The following is a 21,348-nucleotide window of genomic DNA, read 5'->3' on the forward strand; positions in this document are numbered from 1 at the left end:
ATTCCAAAATGCGGGAGGTTTGCGCTGGCTGCGACACCCCCATCTCTGACCGGTTCCTCCTGCGGGTCAACGAGCGCTCGTGGCACGAGGGCTGCGTGAAATGCGCCGTCTGCCTGCAGCCGCTCTCCGGGACCTGCTACTGCCGCAACCGGCAACTCTACTGCAAGCACGACTACGAGAAGTAAGTGTCCTCCACTTGTTCCTGGGTTTGCCATCCCTCTCGGCTCGGTTTTGGCTGTGGTGGAGGCTCGAGGTGTTTCGGGAAGGGTGGGTGGCGGTGGGGCATGGTGGTGGTGGTGGCACATAGGTTGGTGAGGTGACCAGGGGCATCACAGTGGCAATGGTGGGTAGGTTGGTGAGGTGACCAGGGGCATCGTGGTGTCACGTAGGTTGGTGAGGTGACCAGGGCCATCACGGTGGCACGTACATTGGTGAGGTGACCAAGGGCATGGTGATGGTGGTGGCATGTAGGTTGGTGAGGTGGCCAAGGGCATGGCGGTGGTGGTGTCACATAGGTTGGTGAGGTGAGCAGGGGCATCACGGTGGCAGTGGCACGTAGGCTGGTGAGGTGACCAAGGGCATGGCGGTGGCACGTAGGCTGGTGAGGTGATCAGGGGCGTGGTGGTGGTGTCACGTAGGTTGGTGAGGTGACCAGGGGCATGGTGGTGGCACATAGGCTGGTGAGGTGACCATGGGCACAGCATGTCCCGCATAGGGACAGAAGTGCTTCGCTTCGGTCGCATGTGGTGGCGTGGCCGGGATGAAGAGGATGGAGGGATGAGCTGTCGGCTGGAGAGGAGGGAAGCACCAGTGGTTGGCTCTTGGGATGCTGTTCCAGGAAATAGGGATGTCCAGGGCCACCCAGGAGATGAAAGCGCTTGTCATCCTGGGCCGGCAGATGTACCCCGAGGAGCTTTGCTTGGCAGGGAAGGTCCTGCTCCCTGCTCGTGGGGTGAAGGACAGACCAGACGCGGCCGGGAGCGGGCACGCTGCCCCCGTAGACATGTCCCCATGTCCCCCAACCGTACCTGGGAGCTGCTGGCAAGCTCTGCATGCTTTCGTGGCCGGGGGGCGGAGCGGGGGGGGGGCACACCTGTGCCTGTCTTCGCCGTGGAAGGGTGGGGGGCTCTGCGCTGCTCGCGACGGCAATCCCATGTCTTCAGGAGGGTCGGCATCACCAAGTGTTTGGAACAGGATAGAAATGGGATAGAAAGGGATAGGATAGGATAGGATGGGATGGGATGGGGGGGGGTGGGATGGAATGGGATGGGGGGATGGGGGGGATGGGATGGGATGGGGATGGGGTGGGATGGGGATGGGATGGGATGGGATGGGATAGGATAGGATGGGATGGGATGGGGATGGGATGGGGATGGGATGGGATGGGATAGGATAGGATAGGATAGAATAGGATAGAATAATATAGAAAAGAACAAAATAAATGGAATAGGATAGAAATAGAAAGAAGAACAAAGAGAAGAGATGAGAAAGGAGAAGAGAAAGAGAAGAGAAGAGAAGAGAAGAGAAGAGAAGAGAAGAGAAGAGAAGAGAAGAGAAGAGAAGAGAAGAGAAGAGAAGAGAAGAGAAGAGAAGAGAAGAGAAGAGAAGTGAAGAGAAGAGAAGGGAAGAGAAAGAGGAGGAAGAGAAAAGAAGAGAAGACAAGACAAGAGAACAGAAGAGAAGACAAAAGACAAGGCAAGAGAAGACAAGAGAACAGAAGAGAAGAGAAGACAAGAGGAGAAGACAAGGCAAGGCAAGAGAAGGCAAGGCAAGAGAAAAGAATATTTCAGTTGGAAGGGACCTACAAGGATCATCTTGTCCAACTTCATCTGCTGTTGAACACCTTGCTAGGGCATCCAGCAGAAGACCAGGCAGCTGCGCTCCTCCGCTTGTTACAGGACTTTAATTGCTTAGATCGAATGTGGCGTTTGAGTGTTCAGTGAACCCAAACGGAGCTGACCAGAGGGAAGCGGCCCACCAAGCTGGAGGGGCTGGGGGCACTTCGTGAGCGGGAAGCTGGGTTGTGGTGGTGGGGATGTTTTTTTGTTCCAACAAAACCCAAAACAACAACAACAAACCCTGGAGGGGCTGCAGGACAGCATATCGCTGGGCTGTGTGATTTGATAAAATATCATTATTGCTGCGGGTGACATTCTCCGAAATGTCAGGTTTCTCGATTTATCGTGATAAATTTATCAGCTTTGCCTGCAAAACTCCTGCAGCGCTGGAGATGGGAGAAGTGTCAGCAGCACCTTCGCTGGTGGCGTGGTCGCATCCTGCCCCAGCACTAAGGCAGTGAAGGGTTTTTTGCCTTTAGTGGGTCATAAATGCACTTTTATTGCCAAAGCAGCTCAGGTGCTTCTCTGAGCATTTCTCACGCATTTGGGAGGTGAACAGAGGATGGAAAAATCTCCTCTCTGCCACTGCCTGGCTCTGTGGCCACTGGCAAACCCTGTCGCCCTCACTGGTTGAAAAAGTGGAGCTTTCACCCTTCGCTTTCCTTCCAGCACCGGCGACGTCCTCTCCCGAGGGGCATCGGGCAGCCCAGGGAGCTGGTCTGGGCACCCCCACGTTTGGAAATGAGTCTGGGAGGACAGGGAGAGGGGCTTCCCTCTAAGGACAGCCTCATCTCCCCAGTTCTGCCTTCCCTGGTGGCCACCGCGAGCCCCAAGTGGCATTTTTTTTTTTTTTGGGGGGGGGGTGGGTGACGTGGCACAAGCAGCCCCTTGTTTCCCCTGAGGCTGATCCCTGACAGCTGTGAGCCGGAGCAGTGGGAGCCCATCTGCTGGCCACCCCCTTTCCTTCAGCATCTGAGGAACAAGAGATAAGCTGGAAGAACCTGAAGGGAGTGCAGGATCTGCTCCTCCGAGCAGGACTTTGAATGATGAGCCAGCACCGCAGCCTCCCGTCTGGCTGCACAAGGCAAGTGGCATCGCTCCATGGAGCCGGGGGCAGGGGCGAGCATGCTGGAGGTTATCTCTCGGCACGGAGAACTTTGATCATGGCTGGAAACACCAGAGCTGCTTCCACACCGGCTGCGGCTCCGTCCGCCTTGCAGCGGGGCAGGGCATGGCTCCAAGGCAGGGGATGGCTCCAAGGAAGGAGATGGCTCCAAGGAAGGAGATGGCTCCAAGGCAGGAGATGGCTCCAAGGAAGGGGATGGCTCCAAGGAAGGAGATGGCTCCAAGGCAGGAGATGGCTCCAAGGAAGGAGATGGCTCTAAGGCAGGGGATGGCTCCAAGGAAGGAGACGGCTCCAAGGAAGGAGATGGCTCCAAGGAAGGAGATGGCTCCAAGGAAGGAGATGGCTCCAAGGAACGGGATGGCTCCAAGGAAGGAGATGGCTCCAAGGAAGGAGATGGCTCCAAGGAAGGGGATGGCTCCAAGGAAGGGGATGGCTCCAAGGCAGGAGATGGCTCCAAGGCAGGGGATGGCTCCAAGGCAGGAGATGGCTCCAAGGAAGGAGATGGCTCCAAGGAACGGGATGGCTCCAAGGAAGGAGACGGCTCCAAGGAAGGAGATGGCTCCAAGGCAGGAGATGGCTCCAAGGAAGGGGATGGCTCCAAGGCAGGAGATGGCTCCAAGGAAGGAGATGGCTCCAAGGCAGGGGATGGCTCCAAGGAAGGAGATGGCTCCAAGGAAGGAGATGGCTCCAAGGAAGGAGATGGCTCCAAGGCAGGGGATGGCTCCAAGGCAGGAGATGGCTCCAAGGAAGGGGATGGCTCCAAGGAAGGAGATGGCTCCAAGGAAGGGGATGGCTCCAAGGAAGGAGATGGCTCCAAGGAAGGAGATGGCTCCAAGGCAGGAGATGGCTCCAAGGAAGGAGATGGCTCCAAGGAACGGGATGGCTCCAAGGAAGGAGATGGCTCCAAGGAACGGGATGGCTCCAAGGAAGGAGACGGCTCCAAGACAGGGGATGGCTCCAAGGCAGGAGATGGCTCCAAGGAAGGGGATGGCTCCAAGGAAGGGGATGGCTCCAAGGAAGGAGATGGCTCCAAGGAAGGAGATGGCTCCAAGGCAGGAGATGGCTCCAAGGAACGGGATGGCTCCAAGGAAGGGAATGGCTCCAAGGAAGGAGATGGCTCCAAGGCAGGAGATGGCTCCAAGGAAGGAGATGGCTCCAAGGCAGGGGATGGCTCCAAGGAAGGAGATGGCTCCAAGGCAGGAGATGGCTCCAAGGAAGGAGACGGCTCCAAGGCAGGGGATGGCTCCAAGGAAGGGAATGGCTCCAAGGCAGGGGATGGCTCCAAGGAAGGGGATGGCTCCAAGGAAGGGGATGGCTCCTAGGAAGGGGACAGCTCCAAGGCTGCTGCCTTTCCTTCTGCCTCTGGTGAGGGACCTAAATAACTACAATGATGCTCTGGCAAACTCCAGATCCATTGGGAAACGCTTTGAGCTTCTCCCCGCCTGGGACAGGGAGCTCCTCGGAGCTCGGCAGCTCCCCGACGTCACTGCTGGTCGCCACAGATGCTGGCGATTCCAGTAATGCCATGGCACCGAAGGGCTGGGCTGGGCTCTGTCAGTGGCTGGTGCTGAGGTGATGCTTCCTTGATTCATCCCACGCCACACAAACCACTTCCACGCGCTCCCTCCCCGCTCGTCTCTCCCGTGTCAAACCTTCCACTGAAATATTAGTGGAGGGACAACGCTGCTTCCTGGAAAACCCATGTGGAAAAGGAAGTTGTGACCTTCTGCAGCCGGTGCTGCTGGGAAGAGCTGGTGAGGGAACAAAGAGGCACCTGAGGATGGTGCTGGGAAGAGGCTCCACCGATTTCCAGAAGTTTGGCAGCATCCTCTCAAGACTCCACGCTGCAATCTTATCTGCCCTGCGCTTGGTAAAAAAGAGCCACTGATGCAAGCGCTTGGCAGCGATGGGGATGGAAATAAAAATACCAGGGCTTGCCTGTTTCTTCAGGGTGGCTGGGAGAGGCAGGGGCACGGAGCTGGGAAGGCACTGGGAAGCTGGGAAGGTGCTGGGAAGGCACTGGGAAGGTGCTGGGAAGGCACTGGGAAGCTGGGAAGGTGCTGGGAAGGCACTGGGAAGGTGCTGGGAAGGCACTGGGAAGCTGGGAAGGCACTGGGAAGCTGGGAAGGTGCTGGGAAGGCACTGGGAAGGTGCTGGGAAGGCACTGGGAAGCTGGGAAGCCACTGCTTGGCGTGGCAGGGAAGGACTGAGCACTGTGGCACCCACATCCTGGCGAAGGGTGAGGGTCCCTGGGTGCTTTGAAGCAAAGGAGTTGGACCCCTGAAGGGTCTTGGCTTGGGCTGCTGTGCGGGTAGGCAGGAGCCAGGCACTGGGTGGGGGATGGGGGTGGTTTGACCGCTGTGGTTAAGAGTAACCAGCTCAAAACATCTTTGCAAAGAGATGTGAGAAGCATCGTCTCCTCCTCCGGGCGGGCGCGTGCCTGACCCGAGGCCAGTGACGGCATTTCCACGTGGAGAGACCTCAGCCTCCAACGCTGCTTTTTTGGCCATCGTGTTGGGGTCACTCTGGTTTTCCCAGCAGCTGCAGGGCTGCAGCCCCCCGGCACGCTCTGCTCCATCCCCCTTCTGTGCTCCGAAGCATCTCACCACCCTTCCAAAACCACCCCCTTGAGGGTCTCCAGCTCCTGAACCCCTTTTGGAAGCTAGTGCTTCGGGCGCTTTCGAAGGCTCAGCACCTTTGTGCCTTCACCATGGGAATTTCCAGGGAGGCAAAGTCTCAGTCCTCCCGCTTGGAAATCTCATCCCCCGGAGTATTTATGCTTGGCCTTGACTTCCCAAAGTTCCTGGATTTGGCCGAGGATGAATCCCAAGCTGCAGAATCCCGTGTCGCCCTGGGCTGCGGCGTGGTGACCCGGCGGGGAGACCCATCTGGCATTTATTCCTTCTCATGTGAAACTGCGCAATAAAGAGGAAAATGCTTTAATGGAGAGATAAGCCAGCAGCTGCAGCTGAACGTGGGGGAAGGAACGGGCTGTTGGGCTGGAGATGAAATGTTAAGCCCGAAGATGGATGTTGTTCTGCCGTCCCTGTCCTATAAAACCACCATCTGAAGGGTTTTGTGAAATTCTCCTCTTCCCCTCTTGCCGGGGGCCCAGCCAGCTCTCCTGCGCTTTGCTCAGGCACCTGCCCTGTAAATCCAGCTCCGGGCAGCTTGTGGCAATGCAACGGCTCGGGGGGGAGAAAAAAAAAAAAGGGGGGGGGGGAGGGAGAAAAGGGGTGGGGGGTGGCGGGGAAGGAAGGAAGGAAAAATCCTCCTGAGCAATGATAGAGTGGCTGTAACGGCCGGGTGCGGGGCGCCTTGTTTACTTTGAAGTTTGTTTTGTGGAATGACAGGCGATGTGGGGGCTGCCGGGGGGAGCTGTCAGGAGGGATCTGAACCGCAGCCTCGCGCTGGCAGCCTTCCCCCACTCCTCCGCCCTCTCCTCTTGCCCATGTGGAGCTGATTTGCTCGTCCTCTCGGTCGAGATACGGGGTGAACTTGGCTCGAACCTGACTTGCAGCTTCTCCATTGCCGAGCGTTTTGCCGGCACGTGACCGGCACAGCTGAGCACGGACCGAGTCCTCCGAGCACCCTCACAGTCCCCTGCTCCTTACCTGTATCGCTTTGGCTTCTCCATCTGCTTGTAGGATGGAGGCCAGAAGGTTGAGGAGGGGTCTGAGCATCGCATCCCAGCCGTGGGCTCTGCCTGCATCCCTTCGAGCATCCTCTCAGAGCTGTTCTCATCCTTGCTGGGCGAGCTGGGCAGAACCCAGCCCTGCACTTCAACTTGAGATAATGCTGCCAAGCCACGAGTGGGGTTGAAAGCCCACACAAAGTTTGGGGTGGCCAAGGTTTGGGGGGGCCAAAGTTTGGGGGGATCCTGCTGAACCCAGAGCAGCTCGTTTGCCTTTTGAAACCCGCCGTAGATAACCTCTGCTGCTCCGGCATGTGGAGCAGGGATGCTCAGAGAGCAGAAGTAGGAAACACGGACCCCCGAGACCAGACTCTTTGGTGCACAGTGGCCAAATGGCCATTTCGGTAGCCTGGAGTGACATCCAGCATCATCCTGTGGAGACCTTGGACCATTCTGGGCAATTTTAGGGGTTGTGCAGGTTAGGAAAAGCCCAGCGAAGAGGCGAGTGATGCGATACAAATGGAGTTGCTGGAAAAATGGGAACTAGCTGGCTTTTTTCATCAGGTGGAGTAAGGTGGGGGCACAGGCGATGGCTGGGACGCGGAGGGGACCGAGTTTTGTGCATCCCCAGGAGCAGCGTGGTGCAGCCCAGGAGGAGCTAGCAGCCCTGCTCCTCCCTGCCCAAGGGAGCGACACCCTCCCTGCCCAAATATTGGGGACTGACCCAGAGCGAGCCCCTTGGCAACTCTTCTGAGCAAGCTGGTTAATGTTTAAACCCATGGGGGAGGGCTCCTCTCCCAGCAAAGATCTCCTGGGTTGCAGAAGCCGGGATGGGAGGTGGTCAAGAGGGAGCCCAGGCGCTGTGTGCAAACCCCATTGCATTCCAGGAGCAGGAGTCAGACCCTAGAAATGATGAAATTGGTGTTGAAACCAGAAGAATTTGTGGTTTGGTGTTTTTTTTTTTTTCTTCTCGTGGTGGGATTTTTTGGGCTTTTAAGTATAAAAGCTTCTCCCTCCCCTTTGCTGCATTCGGGACATTGGGTTATAGGCAGCTCAGAAATTATCGGAGTGCTTCCCCGGTATGAGGGCTTTAAAAAATGGTGCTTGAGATGTATTTATAACCTGAAAAAGAGGGACTCGAGGACAAAACGTGATGGATTGCAAGAGCTGAGGGTAGCTACTGCTCTTACAAAGGCGCTTCTGGTTGCCTGTCCCACCTGGCTTTACCAAGCGCCGCTGCTCCTGCCTCTGCTGGGCATCCCAGTCCTGATGCTCCGGAGCAGGCAGGATCCGTCCCTCCTGCTCCACTACAGGCAGCTTCTCTATCTGCTGAGCAATGGGGTGTCCCCCCCCCGAGTCATGTCTTCTCCTGGCCCCCCCGCTCCGTCAGGCTGGAGAGAGGTAATGAAAAGTGGCGGCGCTCTGGAAAGGGAGCAAATAAATGAGATAATGAGCCCCCTTGACGAGGCAGTGATGAATGGAGCCCGCGTGCCCGCCGAGCAGACCCTGCGGGGACCTCCACCAGTGACAAGAGGGGAAACGAGGGAATGGAGGAAGGAAAGAGCTGGCAACTCCTTCCAGCTCCTCCGGGCTGGGTGATGGGACCGAGTCCGGGCACCCTTGGGTGGCACCTTTCACAGGGCGAGGGGTGCTTGGCGCTGGCCCTGTGAGGAGCATCCGCAGCTGTTGGGAGATGCTTCGCTCCTCCAAACTGGGGAGGTTGGTCCACCAGTGAGGACCAGGCAGGACCTCAGTCGTGCAAAAAGTGGGAAGCTTGAAGCTGGGGAAGGAGCCCGGGGTCCTTTTGGGATGGTCCTTTCGGTGTGTTTGCAGCTCTGCATCTCCCTGGACGGGGTGGGATGCTGCCGGGGAGCGGGACCAGTTCCCCCCAGCTTCAGTGACCAACCCCATCCCACAGATGGGGATCCTGCAGGATCCCTCCTGCCTTTTTCCCCATCCCAAGGATCTCCTCCTTCCTTGTCGGGCGGGTGGTTGAGCCCTGTCTCCCACTGAGAGCGAAGCCCGGCTGATGATTAATGATGTTAATTACACAAAGCTATTCCTACCCCAGTTCTCACTGTTCCCTTGCATTGGTTTGTTCACAGGGCCCAGGAAATTAAACACTAACTCTATAATCACTGCAAAATGAAAGAAATATGCAGATGCGCCTTGAGCGTGATTAAGAAACCAGCCACCACGTGTTGTCTGTTCCCCATTGCCGTTGGATTCTTTTTCCAATGGAGGGGGGGAAATACGTGGGGAAGGAAGAACTTTTATTTTTTATGGGTGGCACATTATTTTTCTAGTGTAATTAAATGTAATTTACTTGGATAGATAGTCTTTTTCTCTTTTGGGCTGTTTTTTTTTTTCCTTCCGTGTTTCGCGTCCCATGGCCTCGAGTCTCTCCTGGATCCCGCAGCACCAACTTTCATGCTACTCCTGGGCAGAGTTTTTGTAACCATCCAGCATCCAGAGCCCTGTGAGCATCTCATTCCAGCTGTGCCTGCCTGGAAAAAAAGAATTGGCTTTCTCTTCTGATGAGGGAAAGGAAAAATATGCAGGTATCAGAGTCCACAACCATCATTTGAGGGACTGTCCCCCCCCCATGCCAGAGCACACAGATACACCTTGGCAATCGAGTGGGTGCCAAGGGTTTATCCATTTTATATTTATCCAACTCGGGATTTCCAGGGAAAGAGGTTTCTGATCCCTTCCAGACTTTATGGGCACAACACAGCTACCGAGGATGCTGCCACCTGGCACCTGGGCTGGGGGAGGTGGATATGGTCCAGCGGGCAAGCAGCCTCCGGGAAGCGCAGGGATGGAGAGCCTGCTCTGCGGGGCTTTGCTAATTAGCGTGGCGCTGACAGACGGGCTACAGCTTTTACCTTGCCATTGGGGAGCTGGCAGAGCCCCCCCCGGCTTGCTCTAGGGCTGGCCACGGTTCGCTGGGCTGGGGAAGGGGTAGGTTTGCTCGGCGGTGGGGTAAGGCTGAGGGTTCGCTGTGCGCTGCCGGTGTTGCCCCAAGACAAACTGGGTTTAGAGCCAGCACAGCCCCAGTTGGGCTGGCAGGCTCCTGCCCCGGTGTCTGGGTGAGGAGTGGGGGTTGCTGAAGGCTGGGCCAGCAGGCACGGAGCAGGGTCAGAGCTCAGGGTGACGATGCTACTGGCATCCCAGCATCTCGGATGCTATTCGCATCCCGGCACCTCCGTTCCCCTGGCGGTGCCTGGAGCATCTCTCCTCTCGCTGCAGCGGGGTCTGGATGTTACCTGCACGCACCGAGCGCTGCAGCTTGTTTGCAGGGATGCCGACACGCCACTCCATCGACTTTCCCAGCGCCAGAGCTCCTCAAGCAGCGTGCCGGGAAGGGCTCTGATGGTTTCGAAGGCTCCGAAGGGTGGGAGGCTGGAATGTGCTCCCACTTCTGGACGCAGCATCCCTCTCAGTCCAGAACCAGGGACCACCAGAGGGCAGGCGTGAAGGCAAAGGTGCCAGAAATAAACTCCTGGAGCCAGTTTCCAGGCTTCCAGCCGTGCCAGGGGCTGTGGCACTGGGAGCAGCAGACAGGCGGGCAGGAGCTGTTGCCCTGCAGCACGAGCATCCCGACGGGGAGCCCTGAACTGTTACTGCTTTAAGAAAAACTTTTCTCCCAGACTAGGAGATGCCTGGAGCGTGGCAAGGGGAGCCCAGAGCCTGTTCTCTCTTTTCATCAGCAGTGGTTTAGGAAGGGTCCAGCAGAAGGGGTTTCCAGGCACTTGGTCTCGGCAAAGGGTTTGCACCAAAGTGGAAAGCCCATGGCTGGCGTGACTGATGGCAAGGATTTAAGGGAAAGTGATTTATGAAGCACAGAGGTGCTGCTGTCCCCCTGTTAGCACATCGCCTTTATTACCAAACGTGTCTAACACTGCAAGTGTAGCACTCGTCATCTATCACCCCGTTTCCTCGTCCTCCACCTCCTTCTTTGAGAAGTTTGCGTGAAACCAGACGCTAAAGAAACAAGGGCGAGAGGTGGCAACGCTGAACGAGCGTGGCTGGTGCCCCACAGAACCCTGAAAGTCAGGGTTAAGTCTTTCTCCCATCTTTCTCCCCAGGTATTTTCCTACCTCCTGCTTCCCAATCCTCTCCCTCTCTTTCCCTCCGCTGTTCCTGCTCACTGCTCATCTCCAGAGCTCTAGTAGCTCCGTGACTCCCGCGTTGCTAACACGCCGCTGGAGAATGTGGCCTCTTCTCTCCTAGCTGTTGCACAAATTGAATTATAAACCAGATCCATAATCTGCTTCCAGCTTTCATTTCCACCCCCCCTTAATGCAATTAAGCTTAAATGTGGTTAATTATAGTTTATCCTAACTATCTCGGTGGCAGCTTCACACATCTTTGACTGCTCACAGAGTTTATTTCCATTATCAGGGTCTTGCCGACGCGGTAATATCGGAGCTGGTCAGCCTGGCATGGGGAAGCAGCATCCCAAATCCCTTTCCCAATTCCTGGCTGTGGTTTTGCTGGTGCCAGGAGAAAGATGAAGCTAAAAAGCAGCTTGACCTGTTAAAAAAAAAATAATATGCAGAAGTTTAATTAACAATATGCTTTTAAATGGGTGACGTTCATTCCCAAAAGCGGCGTCATTCCCTTGCAGTGCCAGGGTAGATTTCGGGGCACGGTTTAAGTGCTTTCCACGCTGTGGTTTGTGACCTGCTCCCCGAGGCTTTGGCTTGGTTGGGTTTTTTCTATTTTTCCCTTCTTCTCACAACTTTTCCCTTCCCTTCTCTTTATTCCTACCCCCTCCATCCCAAGTCAGGCTGGTCTGTACGTGGAGACCTCCCAGTGAAGTCAGCTGGTTTCTTGATTTACACCGGTGGGTTCCCATTGACAGCTTAAAGCTTTCACTGCTTAAAAAATCTCTTTAGATTTCTTAAAATCTGGATTATATTGGACCGGTACATTGGTCAGGAGCATCTATGCAGAGGGATCCCAAAGCTGACAGTGTTAGCTTGGCATGCTCTCTGTAGTAGATCACTCACTAAGGCAACTTTAAATCCAAGTTGTTTTCCGGAGGTTGCTCCTGGTGTACCTCTCTCAATCCTTAATGCAGGTTTATTTTTATTTTTATTTTTTGCTGAAATATTGCCCTGGTCATCTCTTGGACCACGGCTCTTTTGCCCGAGCATTTTAATACTTTCTAAAATGAGCCCTGCTTAAAAGGAGGGTTTATTTTGAACCCTTGCAGTGAGGATGCTCTGTTATTCCTAAATCACAACAGGAACGGTGGGGATATGCCCAGAACTTCCCAAAAAATCTAGCAGGGCACAGACAGGGACAACATTTTTTAATGGCCAAGTGCCAACCTCCAGCTCGTCACTGGCCCAACTCAGCTCCAGGGGGTACCGGAGGCGTTTTGCCAGGAAAGTCGGCTCCGGTCACCAGGTTAGGATGGGCTGGAGCTAAATGTCATTCCTGGAGGCAGGAGCAGCCCTGGCCAGGCACGGTGCCCCGTGCCCCCGCACGCCCCCTCCCTCCTTTCCAACAGCGAGAAGAGGGCGAGAGCGCGGTGTTTAATTTAAATCGCATCTCCCAAGCTTGTTCTTTTCTCAATCAATATTGCTTTTTACATCATATCTAATCTCTTTCTCCACCCCGCCCCCCCTTCCCAAAGTAAAATTTAATTAAATAATTCTAATGAATGTTTAATGATGTTCTTTTGTCATTATTAAATCTGTAATAAAAGTGTCTGCAGCCCTCCTACCTCCCCCCATCAATACCCCCACCGCCAGCCCTCCCTCTCCCGTGCACACACTGTCCTGCTGTCTCTCTTTCCCCCCTGCCTTCCCCCCTCTCGCTGTGACAACGCCGGCATTCAGACCTGAAAACAGGAAATGAGAAAAGGAGAAACAGGATATTGAGTTTGGATACTATCAGGATGGGTAATATCACCCCTAGCTACTAAGCGAAGGAAGCCTTCTCCTGCCAGGCATACTAATGGAGATGCGGAGGCTTCCCGGAGCCGCGCAATAAGGCAGGGCAAAATCAATATGAATTGAGAACTCCCAACTTGAAACCTGCGGACCTGGAGCGAGTTCTTGGTTCGTGTCTTGTTGAGTGGAGAGGGTGGAAAAAAAAGAGGAGAAAGAAAGGAGCCGATGGTTCCCTTCTCAGGGGGGGAGCGGGAAGGTGCTGTCTCGGTGACGCAGAGCCAGAAATTTTGTCTCTTCCCACAGAGGTGGAATCCCCATCCAGGTGCAGTTCCCATTTTTTTTTTTTTTTTTTTTTGAACCAGGGGCTGAAGCTTCCCAAGAGCTTCAGTGTGGAGGAAGAGCCAGCTTGTGAGCGGGGTGGCTTGCCAAGGCATGACACCAGCTCTCTGCACTGGGAAAAGAAAACGATTTCAAAAAGAAGAGGTGGGCAGGTGGGTTGGGGGCAGGACCCACCTCCTCACTCCTGCACTGGCAAGAGGCTTTGCTCCCGACAGCTTGCAGAGTATCCTTGAAAAAGCACCAAGCGCAGGACCTCAGGAGAGTTGAGCGGGAAATTGCACGGGTTAAACCCGGAGAAATAGATGCTGCCCCTGCCCAGCGTGTGCCCATCCCCGCTCGGCTCAGGGCTCCCACGATCTGTTGGAAATAATAAAAAAAAAAAAAAAAAAAAAAGCAAAAAAGCAAGTATTTAGAATACACTCTCAAAAGAATAAACCCAAAGCTGCAGCCTAGTTCCAGTCCAGTGCAGGTCTGGAGAGATCCAGCGGTTGAATCCCATCTTCCCCCAGCTCCCAGCGAGCCTCGCATGGGATTAGAGCAGAGCAGGAAGATTTTTCCCTCTGCTTGGCAAGGCAAGGGCAATGCCGACGCTGAATCCCCCTCCATCGCATCCCCCCAGCGATGGGGGGATATTTTCAGCTTTGGGGAGCTCCGGCAGGGTTGGGAGTGCAAGGCCACCAGGCTGTTACGTGCAATGTTAGCAGCTGGAAGGGAAGGGCAGGAGGGAATGGCTCCAGGTACGCGTACTGCCGCCGTCCCTCCGTTCTGGATGGGTTTGGAAGGAGCCTGCTCGGTTTCTTCCTTGGGAGCCGCGAGGAATACCAGCTCCCATCGAGAGCAACAATACCCAGCGAACACGGTCCTTGCACTGGGTGGCCACGCGGTTCCCATCACTGCAGAAGCCCCTGGCGTGGGGGACAGCGGGATTTGGGAAGGGCTGCAATGCCCCGAGCGGTCCCACTGGGAAAGCAAGCACCAGATGGGTACCAAGACGGGTAAAACTCATTTTTAGGACCCGTTTTCCCTTCCACCGAGCTTTTCAGGGAACGGCGGTGGAGTGAGATGGTTTTTTTGGGGGGTTACACGCTCACAAAACCACACAACCCCCTTCTCCCACTGTATTTTCCCACCGTCCTTCCCACCTGACAGAGACACCCCAGCACAACCCCTCCCCGGCAGTACTCAAGGAAAAGCGTGTTGGGGGTGTGTGTGGGGGGGGGGGGAGGAAAAACACCAAAAAAAACCCCAACCCACATTTTTTGTTAGCATTCAGCAGTGATATGACAGACGCCCTATGAATTCTGGGAGATTTTAATAAAGAAGACAGGCCTGTGAAATTTAATAAAAGAGTTCATCAGATTATATGGTGATGGCTCAGTGCCACCGTGCTGGCAGTAATATCCTCGCGGTGGGGGGTTTAACCCCTTGAGGGACAGAGCAGCAGCAGAGTATTAAATCTTTCAGTAGCATTTCACTTGTGTCACTTTAATATTTATGAATCTCTCCGGCTTTGGGAACCTCTTCGGTGTTGTTTTGCTTTTCTGTTTTGCTTGTGGTTTAGGTTTTCGGCGGCGTTAGCGGTTGGCTTTTTTTTTATTATTATTTTTCCCAGCGTGTTTTCACCGCTGACAGGAACAGAATCGAGCCCAGGGAGCAGAGCTTGTAACACCTCTTACCTTGGTGGATGCCAAGGGCATTTACAGGGTCCAGCCAAGCAGGACCACGCTTGCAAGACGCAGGTTTTTTTGGCTACTTTTTAGAACCCAGGGTGATGACACAAAATGCTGCTCACGGTGCTAGATGCAAAACTGCGGGGAGATCTCTTGGCTGCATGCTCCATCCCCAAATCCTGCTCCACACAACCGTGGTGCTGCCCTCATCCTTTCCCAGGGGTATTTCCAGGGGTATCTCCAGGGGTGGGGAGAGAAGGTTGGGTCATTCACGCTGTGTGGCGGTGAGGATGCAACGGCAGCAGTGTGATGGTGGCTCTTCGACTCTTACCTCATCCCTCTGCCTTTTAGTGAAACATTTAAGCGAGGTGACTAACGCCTGTTATTTTAAATTTGGGTTTTTTTCCACTCCTCGGGGGAGAACTTTGCAGGCAGCAGGCTTTGGTAATCTTTGGCTTCTGAAGATTTCTTTTCTGGCGTACAGGTTCACATCAGAGGTTTGCAAAAGTTTGAGTCTCGGCAGTTTCTGACAAGAGGCACAACGACATGATCACAAAGTTCCTTTCTGGCCGTAAATCTACCCATGTAACCCCGCAAAGAGTTTTGGAGGCAACGGAGAGCAAACTGTTGCCCCCAAATGACTCCTCCTCTTTCCGACCCAAACATTGCTGGGAGAAGTCAGAAATTAAGCAGAAGGAAAATTTCTTTTCCCCCCTGGTGCCGCTCTGTATCGCCGACCCAGGGGAAATGGCTGGTGCAGTCGGGAATGAAAGCGCATATTGTGCCGCCGCAGCCTCCTCGTTTCCCTTGTGTGTCCCCTTCCCTGTCAAGCCCCCAGCCCAAAATCTGGAAAGGGGCTTTGCAAGTTCCACTGCAATATTTCAGACAGCTACAATGGATTTGGCAGCTCAATGTTAAGTAAACAGACCTCGCTTAAGCCTGGACTGCTTCATTTTGACTAAACCCTAACTAAATAAGCTCGTTTCACCAAGCACAGGCCTCCCAGCTTAATTCCTTGCTTCATTAACACCTTTTAATCCCATCGAGACAATCGTATGCCTGCCAAATTACCCTTCCCAGGCCTGGGTCAGCGTCTTCTCCGTGTCACAGCAGGTCAGAGAGGTTCTCAAACAAGTCACTGCTCAGCTCAGCTCCATCTGGGAGCCGGGTGGCCGCTTCTCCAGAGCCATCGGCCGAGAGACCGATGCCCTCGGCTCCAACACGGCTGCTCTGCCAGGATTAACGGAGAGTTTGGGGGTGTTTTTTACCAGGACTAAAGTCTGATGAACAAAGTCCATAAAACCCTCTGAAAAGATGGAGAAAGATCTCAAAGCGCCTCGGCTGTGGGCAAAAGCCAGAGGGATGCAGGTGGTTCCTCTTCTCGCTGCTCCACACTTTGCAACTTTGCTGAACATCTTGGGAGAAAATCAATCACAAAACCCAGTATTTTTTTAAATGGAAAAAAGAGAAAATAATCACAAAAAAAAAATGTTGCTCTTAAAAAGCAAAGTAAGGTGTTCATGGTAAAAAGGAGATAGTGAAGCTGTAGGCGGGGGGGGGGTCTCAAATAAAGCGATAGTTTTTCACAGGGTATGTCACTCCTTGCTACAAGATGCTGCTGGGACCAAGATTTCAGCAAGCTTCAGACCGCCAGGCATCACCGTGGTGTCCAGGCATCCAAGAGAAAGGGGGAAATAGCATCGGGACTTTTGGGTGGTGCCAGCTGTGCTCCTGCAGGCGCTCAGCCTTTTCTGCAGAGGGGTCAAATACCTCTGGGCAGGGAAAGCGTGGGCAGCTGGCGACCCTGGCCTCCAGCCCAGCACCAAAGCTCTAAGAGACAATCCATCTCCGTCCTAGCTTGGGTGACACATGCCGTCTCGGAGCTGGTGAACGGTACAGGTGCGCTGGCCCCGGCTGCCAGGCAGCTCTCCTGCCCCCAGCGCCGGTTCTCTGGCCACGCGTGTCCATCCATGGGAAGAACCAGCTGCCAGGACCGGTCCCTGTCACCCCAAGCCTCTCTCACAACACCGACTTGGGAGCGACCATCCTACTTGCTCCATGGCCGAATTCCCAGAGACGTTCCCACTTCCAAGCCCACCCGCCTTCCGGCTGCTGACACTTTTTCCAGCCAGGTGAGCAATCCCCCGGCAGGAAAATCAAATTTCTATTATTTTCCAAGGTAATTAACTTAAGGCAAGCTGGTAAGAGTCATAGAATCATAGCACGGGGTGGGTTGGAAGGGACCTTAAGGATCATCTCGTTCCAACCCCCGCTGCCACAGGGACACCTTCTGCCAGACCAGGTTGCTCAAAGCCCGTCCGACTTGACCTTGAACACTTCCAGGGATGGGGAATCCGCAGTTTCTTTGGGAAACCTGTGCCAGCGCCTCGCCACCCTTCACGAAGAAGGATGAGGGACATGTTCCTGCGTGCACACACCTGCCTCTGCTCACTGGATGGTTTCCGACTGTTCACAGGAATAAAAGCCGACAGCCTTATCACACCTCCTGTAAGGATATATCAAACAGAAATCAAATTCAGGTGGGATTTGGGGGAAATGAAGGTCTTAAGGACACAGGGGGACTTGGACAAAATAGAAGTGGGCTGTAAGGATCAGGCAGGCCAGGGGTCTTTCTGAAAGAAGCGGGGTGTCGTCGTTGTGAGTTGCAGGCGTGTTGAAGTGGTCCTGCTGCTGCTCCGGGAGCAGGCAGAGCTCTGGCTTGTGTCGCTGCTCTTCCTAAACGCACTTTTCATTACGAACCTGAGAACCCGCTTATTTTTCAGCCTGTCCCTCAGCGTTGTTTCCGCAGGCAGCCGCTTCCAGACACCGTGCAGCCGCGGCCGCGGCACAGCCTCCCAAGCCTCCTTGCAACCCACTGCCAGCAATGGAGATGTATTTTGTTCCTATGGCAACCCAAACAATATTACCTTGACTTAAACGGATTCAGGCAATATTAAAACCAGCCTCTTTAGGAATTCCTGGTGTTGGAGGGGCTGAGAATTTTAATTTTGTGTAATGCGAGCTGACACCGTGTTTATGAGCTGCTTGCTGAATGTTTTCTTCAATTAGTACAAAGCAGAGTGGATTTGTTTTCGGGGCTTAGCTGGGAGATGGAGGGTGCGGGCATCGCGATGCCAAAAGCATTATTGAGTTACGCTGCAGTTACGCTTCCCTCACCTGGTGGCTGAAAAAAAAAAGCCCTTTTCATGGAAGCCTGGGACATGGCAGCGTCTTTACATGAGGCTTTGCTAACTGCCTCGTCCCAACAGCGGCGGGAGGAATCAACGGGGTGAGGTCTCCGGTCCCAGCTCTATTTTGTTTTCACCTTTCCTCGTTCTGCTCCATCCCTGCAGTTAGAAGCACATCAGGCTTGGATAAGCAATATTCTGGATGTTTTCCGCAAGCAACCAGGGATATCACTCAGGCTAGAAATAGAAAAGGAACGAGGGAATGCTCCAGCATCTCCATGGATAACAATAATTAAGAAAACACAAGTGAGAAGCAAAACAGGGCATCCTCGATCAGTGTTTTCCTAAATTATCCTGTTCCTTACTTGGAGACAGGTCGGGATATTGAAGTAAAGCTTCTGTTTGTCAGGTCTGTGTTCTCAGTGTGTCTGGCACTGGATTTGGAGCTCTGGGGTGGAACCAGCTTGGCTTGGATGTATTACAGGAGCAAACGCATCTCTGGAAAATACGACAAGACCGTAGTACCTTCTGGTAGCATGGGATGCAATGGGAGCTTGGGGCTAGCCTGTCCCCAAGTCGAACGGTGTTCATGTCACTAGATCCAGCTCCGTAACGAAGCCAGGCAGACTTTTCTTCGGGGGCGGTAATTCTCCCAGCTGAGATGCAGAGAAAAGTCAGTGCTTGCTTTAAAACCGGTTGTTTGAAGGATAAGGGGCAGAAACCTGGGAAGAATAGTTTGGTGACCCACGACCAGCGTGACTAAATTATAAGCGGTTTGCAAGAAGATGAAGCCATGATGAAGTCTAGCTGCTGGGCATGGAATAAAGTAAGATTCGAACTGGAAATAAGGCATAGAGGAGCTAGTTAGCCCCTGGAACCTCTTCCAAATGGACGTGGACAGACCCTCCTCCTCTCGGAGCCTCCAGACCGCAGCTGGCTGGCCTTCCCTCTACGTCCACCACCAGCGAACAGGCTCGAGGTGGGAATCCCTGAGCAAGATCCTCTGAGTTGCAACGAACGTGGGGTCAGACTGCATCCCCATTATCTTCTACCTGGGCTTAAAACCCAAGAACGTTAATAACTTTCATGTTTTGGGGTATGTCACAGGTTCCTGACTGATCTCAGGCAGCCGTGATTGCAGGCTGGCTCTGCTGTTGGGTCTTTTTTATCATTTTTACTATTTCACTTCTGCTGTAAAAGAAGGGTGTTGGTGTTAGGAAAGGGACAGACTGGGACTCAGCCCAGATTCAGACTGGGACTGTGCCTGGAACACGCTCCCAGTTTGCTCCTTCGTCAGACAGTGAGAGGTTGTGGTTAAAAGGCTGCTCTTTACTCCCAGCTTTTTCAACTAAAATTTGATTATTATTTTTCAAGCGCGACTTACAGAAAGACAAAGAGGAAAGGGGGAGAGAAAGAGACACGGGGAGGGAGAGAGGAACATGCACACACTCACACAAAGGAGAGAGAAATCCCACACCATTCCAGTTGGAATGTCCCAGACACTTCAGCCGAAAGCCACTGCACAGCACAAATCCATGGTGGTATTTGGAAGGGATGAGCCCACCCCTGTAAGCCTCTTCATCCTGCTCCACAGAGTTTGCCAGGAGGATTAACCCAGTCTTGTTCTCAATCCCAGTTTATGAGTTCCCTGCTGGTGGGGAAGATCCTGTGTGTTTAAACAACAGCCTAATTAATCCCTATTTTATTACTTTCTCTTGTCAAGTGGCTAAATAGAAGCTGTCAGCCGGCAGCCACCACCGCTCACATTTGTTTAGATCCCAAATTACTTCATCAGAACCATCTGCTCTGTACGTGGGGTGCTCAGCAGTTGTTTACTTCTCTCTCTGGACACGGTGTGGGCCACAAACAGCTTTCCCCGTGGGATTCCCTGCGTAAGGCTACTCCAGGCCCTGGGGATGGTCCTGGAGCGGTCCATGAAGTCCTCTCATTAGGAGCAACCTAACAAAGCCAGGCAGCTGACGGCCCTAGGGAGGACGAGGGGACACAGAGCTCTGTCCCACCGGGCCAAGCACGTTTGTGGTCCTCCCTGGTACCAGGGAGGGTCAGCAAGCCCCAGCACGCAGGTGGGATGGATGCTTCTTGCTAGCACAGCTCTAAACATCCACTCCCTCCTTCCCTTGGCTTCCTGAGCCCCAACCCAGGGCTGATCTCCCCTGCCCCAGGGTCTAACCGCTCGGATCTTCTTTTCAGGCTCTTCCAAACCAAGTGTAGCAGCTGCTTGAAAGCCATCGCCCCCTCTGAGCTCATCATGCGGGTGCTGGAGAACGTCTACCACGTTCACTGCTTCTACTGCTGTGAGTGTGAGCGGCGCCTGCAGCGGGGAGATGAGTTTGTGCTCAAAGAGGGGCAGCTGCTGTGCCGCAGTGACTACGAGAAGGAGAAGGAGATGCTGAGCGCTATCAGCCCTGCACCCACTGAGTCCGGTGAGAGGCTGGAGCCGTGGTGAGCGTGGGGAACCGGGGTGAACCTCGTCCAGGGTGCTTAGTCCCTGATTGACTATGGGGAGGCTGCAGAGGGAGATGTAGGGAGGTAGAGGTTGTAGCATCTTTTCCTGATAAACGGCCAAGGGGGTACGAGGCTGCTGAGATCCACTCGGACGATCTGGTGAGGTTTGGGTGGGCTTTTGGATGGGATGATCCAGGGCCAGGCTGGCCCAAAAGCACCGTCTCTGAACTGACAGCGCTGCCCCCGAGCCACAGCTCAGTCCACGAGCTTTCCTGGCTTCGCTCTGCGCTTCTGCTCTACATCGCAGCTCAGAAGGAGCAAAACTCTGCCACGTTTCTCTAAATCCTTGCCCTGGGAGGTGGCCCAGAAAGGCCAGTCTCTGCTGAACCACCGCTACTGATCCTCTGTTGCAGTGAAAAGCGAGGACGAAGACGGCAGCCACTCGCACGGCAAAGGCAGCGAGGAGAGCAAAGACCACAAGCGCTCCAAGCGCCCGCGCACCATCCTTACCACACAGCAGCGTCGGGCATTCAAGGCCTCGTTCGAGGTTTCCTCAAAACCTTGCAGAAAGGTATAAGGAGGCCACTCAGCACAACTGCTGGCTTGGATCCTCGTAAAGGCGATGTAAGTTCTGATTCAGCTCTCTGGGTTTTGTGGACAGGTGAGAGAGACCCTGGCAGCTGAGACGGGCTTGACGGTGCGGGTGGTACAGGTCTGGTTCCAGAACCAAAGAGCCAAGGTGAGTGATGGTTCTCCTGGGTTCTGCATACCTGGGGAATAGCACACACGCTCGTTCAATTAAAAGGGAACTTAGAATTTAGCTTAGGAAAAGAAAAAACAGAAGAATAGAACAGCTATGCAGGACCCAAGCACTGGTCCACCTAGTCCCACAACGTGTTACTTAGCAGTAGCAAAAGCACAAAGAGAAATATAAAAATCGATCGATTATAGATGTTTGCAGGGCTTAACATTTTTCATGCTGTGAAGGAATTTTTATTACTCTTTTTCTGCTTGCTTTCCCCCCCTTACTACACAAAGACGAGAAGGATTTCCCACTTCTTTCTTCTAGAAGATTAAACATTTCGAATTTAGCAGAATTTAAAGGATGAAACCAGAAAATAATGTGGCTTTGAAAAACCTCGCTCTGTAGTAAAACCAAGTCCTTTGTTTTTTAAACT

General features: G+C 53.9%; 2 protein-coding genes across 4 annotated transcripts in view; one reads left to right on the top strand and one right to left on the bottom strand.

Annotated features, from left to right (window-relative positions):
• LOC121097013 (LIM homeobox transcription factor 1-alpha-like) overlaps positions 1 to 21,348 on the top strand; it is a 25,140-nt gene continuing 3,792 nt past the window's right edge. For both annotated transcript variants that reach the window (XM_040613727.1, XM_040613726.1), the window contains exons 1-4: positions 1 to 181; positions 19,916 to 20,148; positions 20,584 to 20,741; positions 20,832 to 20,909. In XM_040613727.1, coding sequence (XP_040469661.1) covers positions 9 to 181; positions 19,916 to 20,148; positions 20,584 to 20,741; positions 20,832 to 20,909 — 642 coding nt within the window. In that variant the 5' untranslated portion in view covers positions 1 to 8. The remainder of the gene's footprint in view (positions 182 to 19,915; positions 20,149 to 20,583; positions 20,742 to 20,831; positions 20,910 to 21,348) is intronic.
• Positions 8,855 to 21,348, bottom strand: part of CHCHD5 (coiled-coil-helix-coiled-coil-helix domain containing 5) — a 23,375-nt gene continuing 10,881 nt past the window's right edge. The window contains exon 4 of one of the 2 annotated variants that reach the window (XM_040613732.1): positions 8,855 to 11,137. The gene's annotated coding sequence lies outside the window, so the exon portion shown is untranslated. Of the gene's footprint in view, positions 11,138 to 20,827; positions 20,941 to 21,348 lie in introns of those variants that run through there. The other variant, XM_040613731.1, reaches the window with a different exon arrangement.

Source organism: Falco naumanni, chromosome 13, assembly GCF_017639655.2.
Source record: "Falco naumanni isolate bFalNau1 chromosome 13, bFalNau1.pat, whole genome shotgun sequence".
NCBI lineage: Eukaryota > Metazoa > Chordata > Aves > Falconiformes > Falconidae > Falco > Falco naumanni.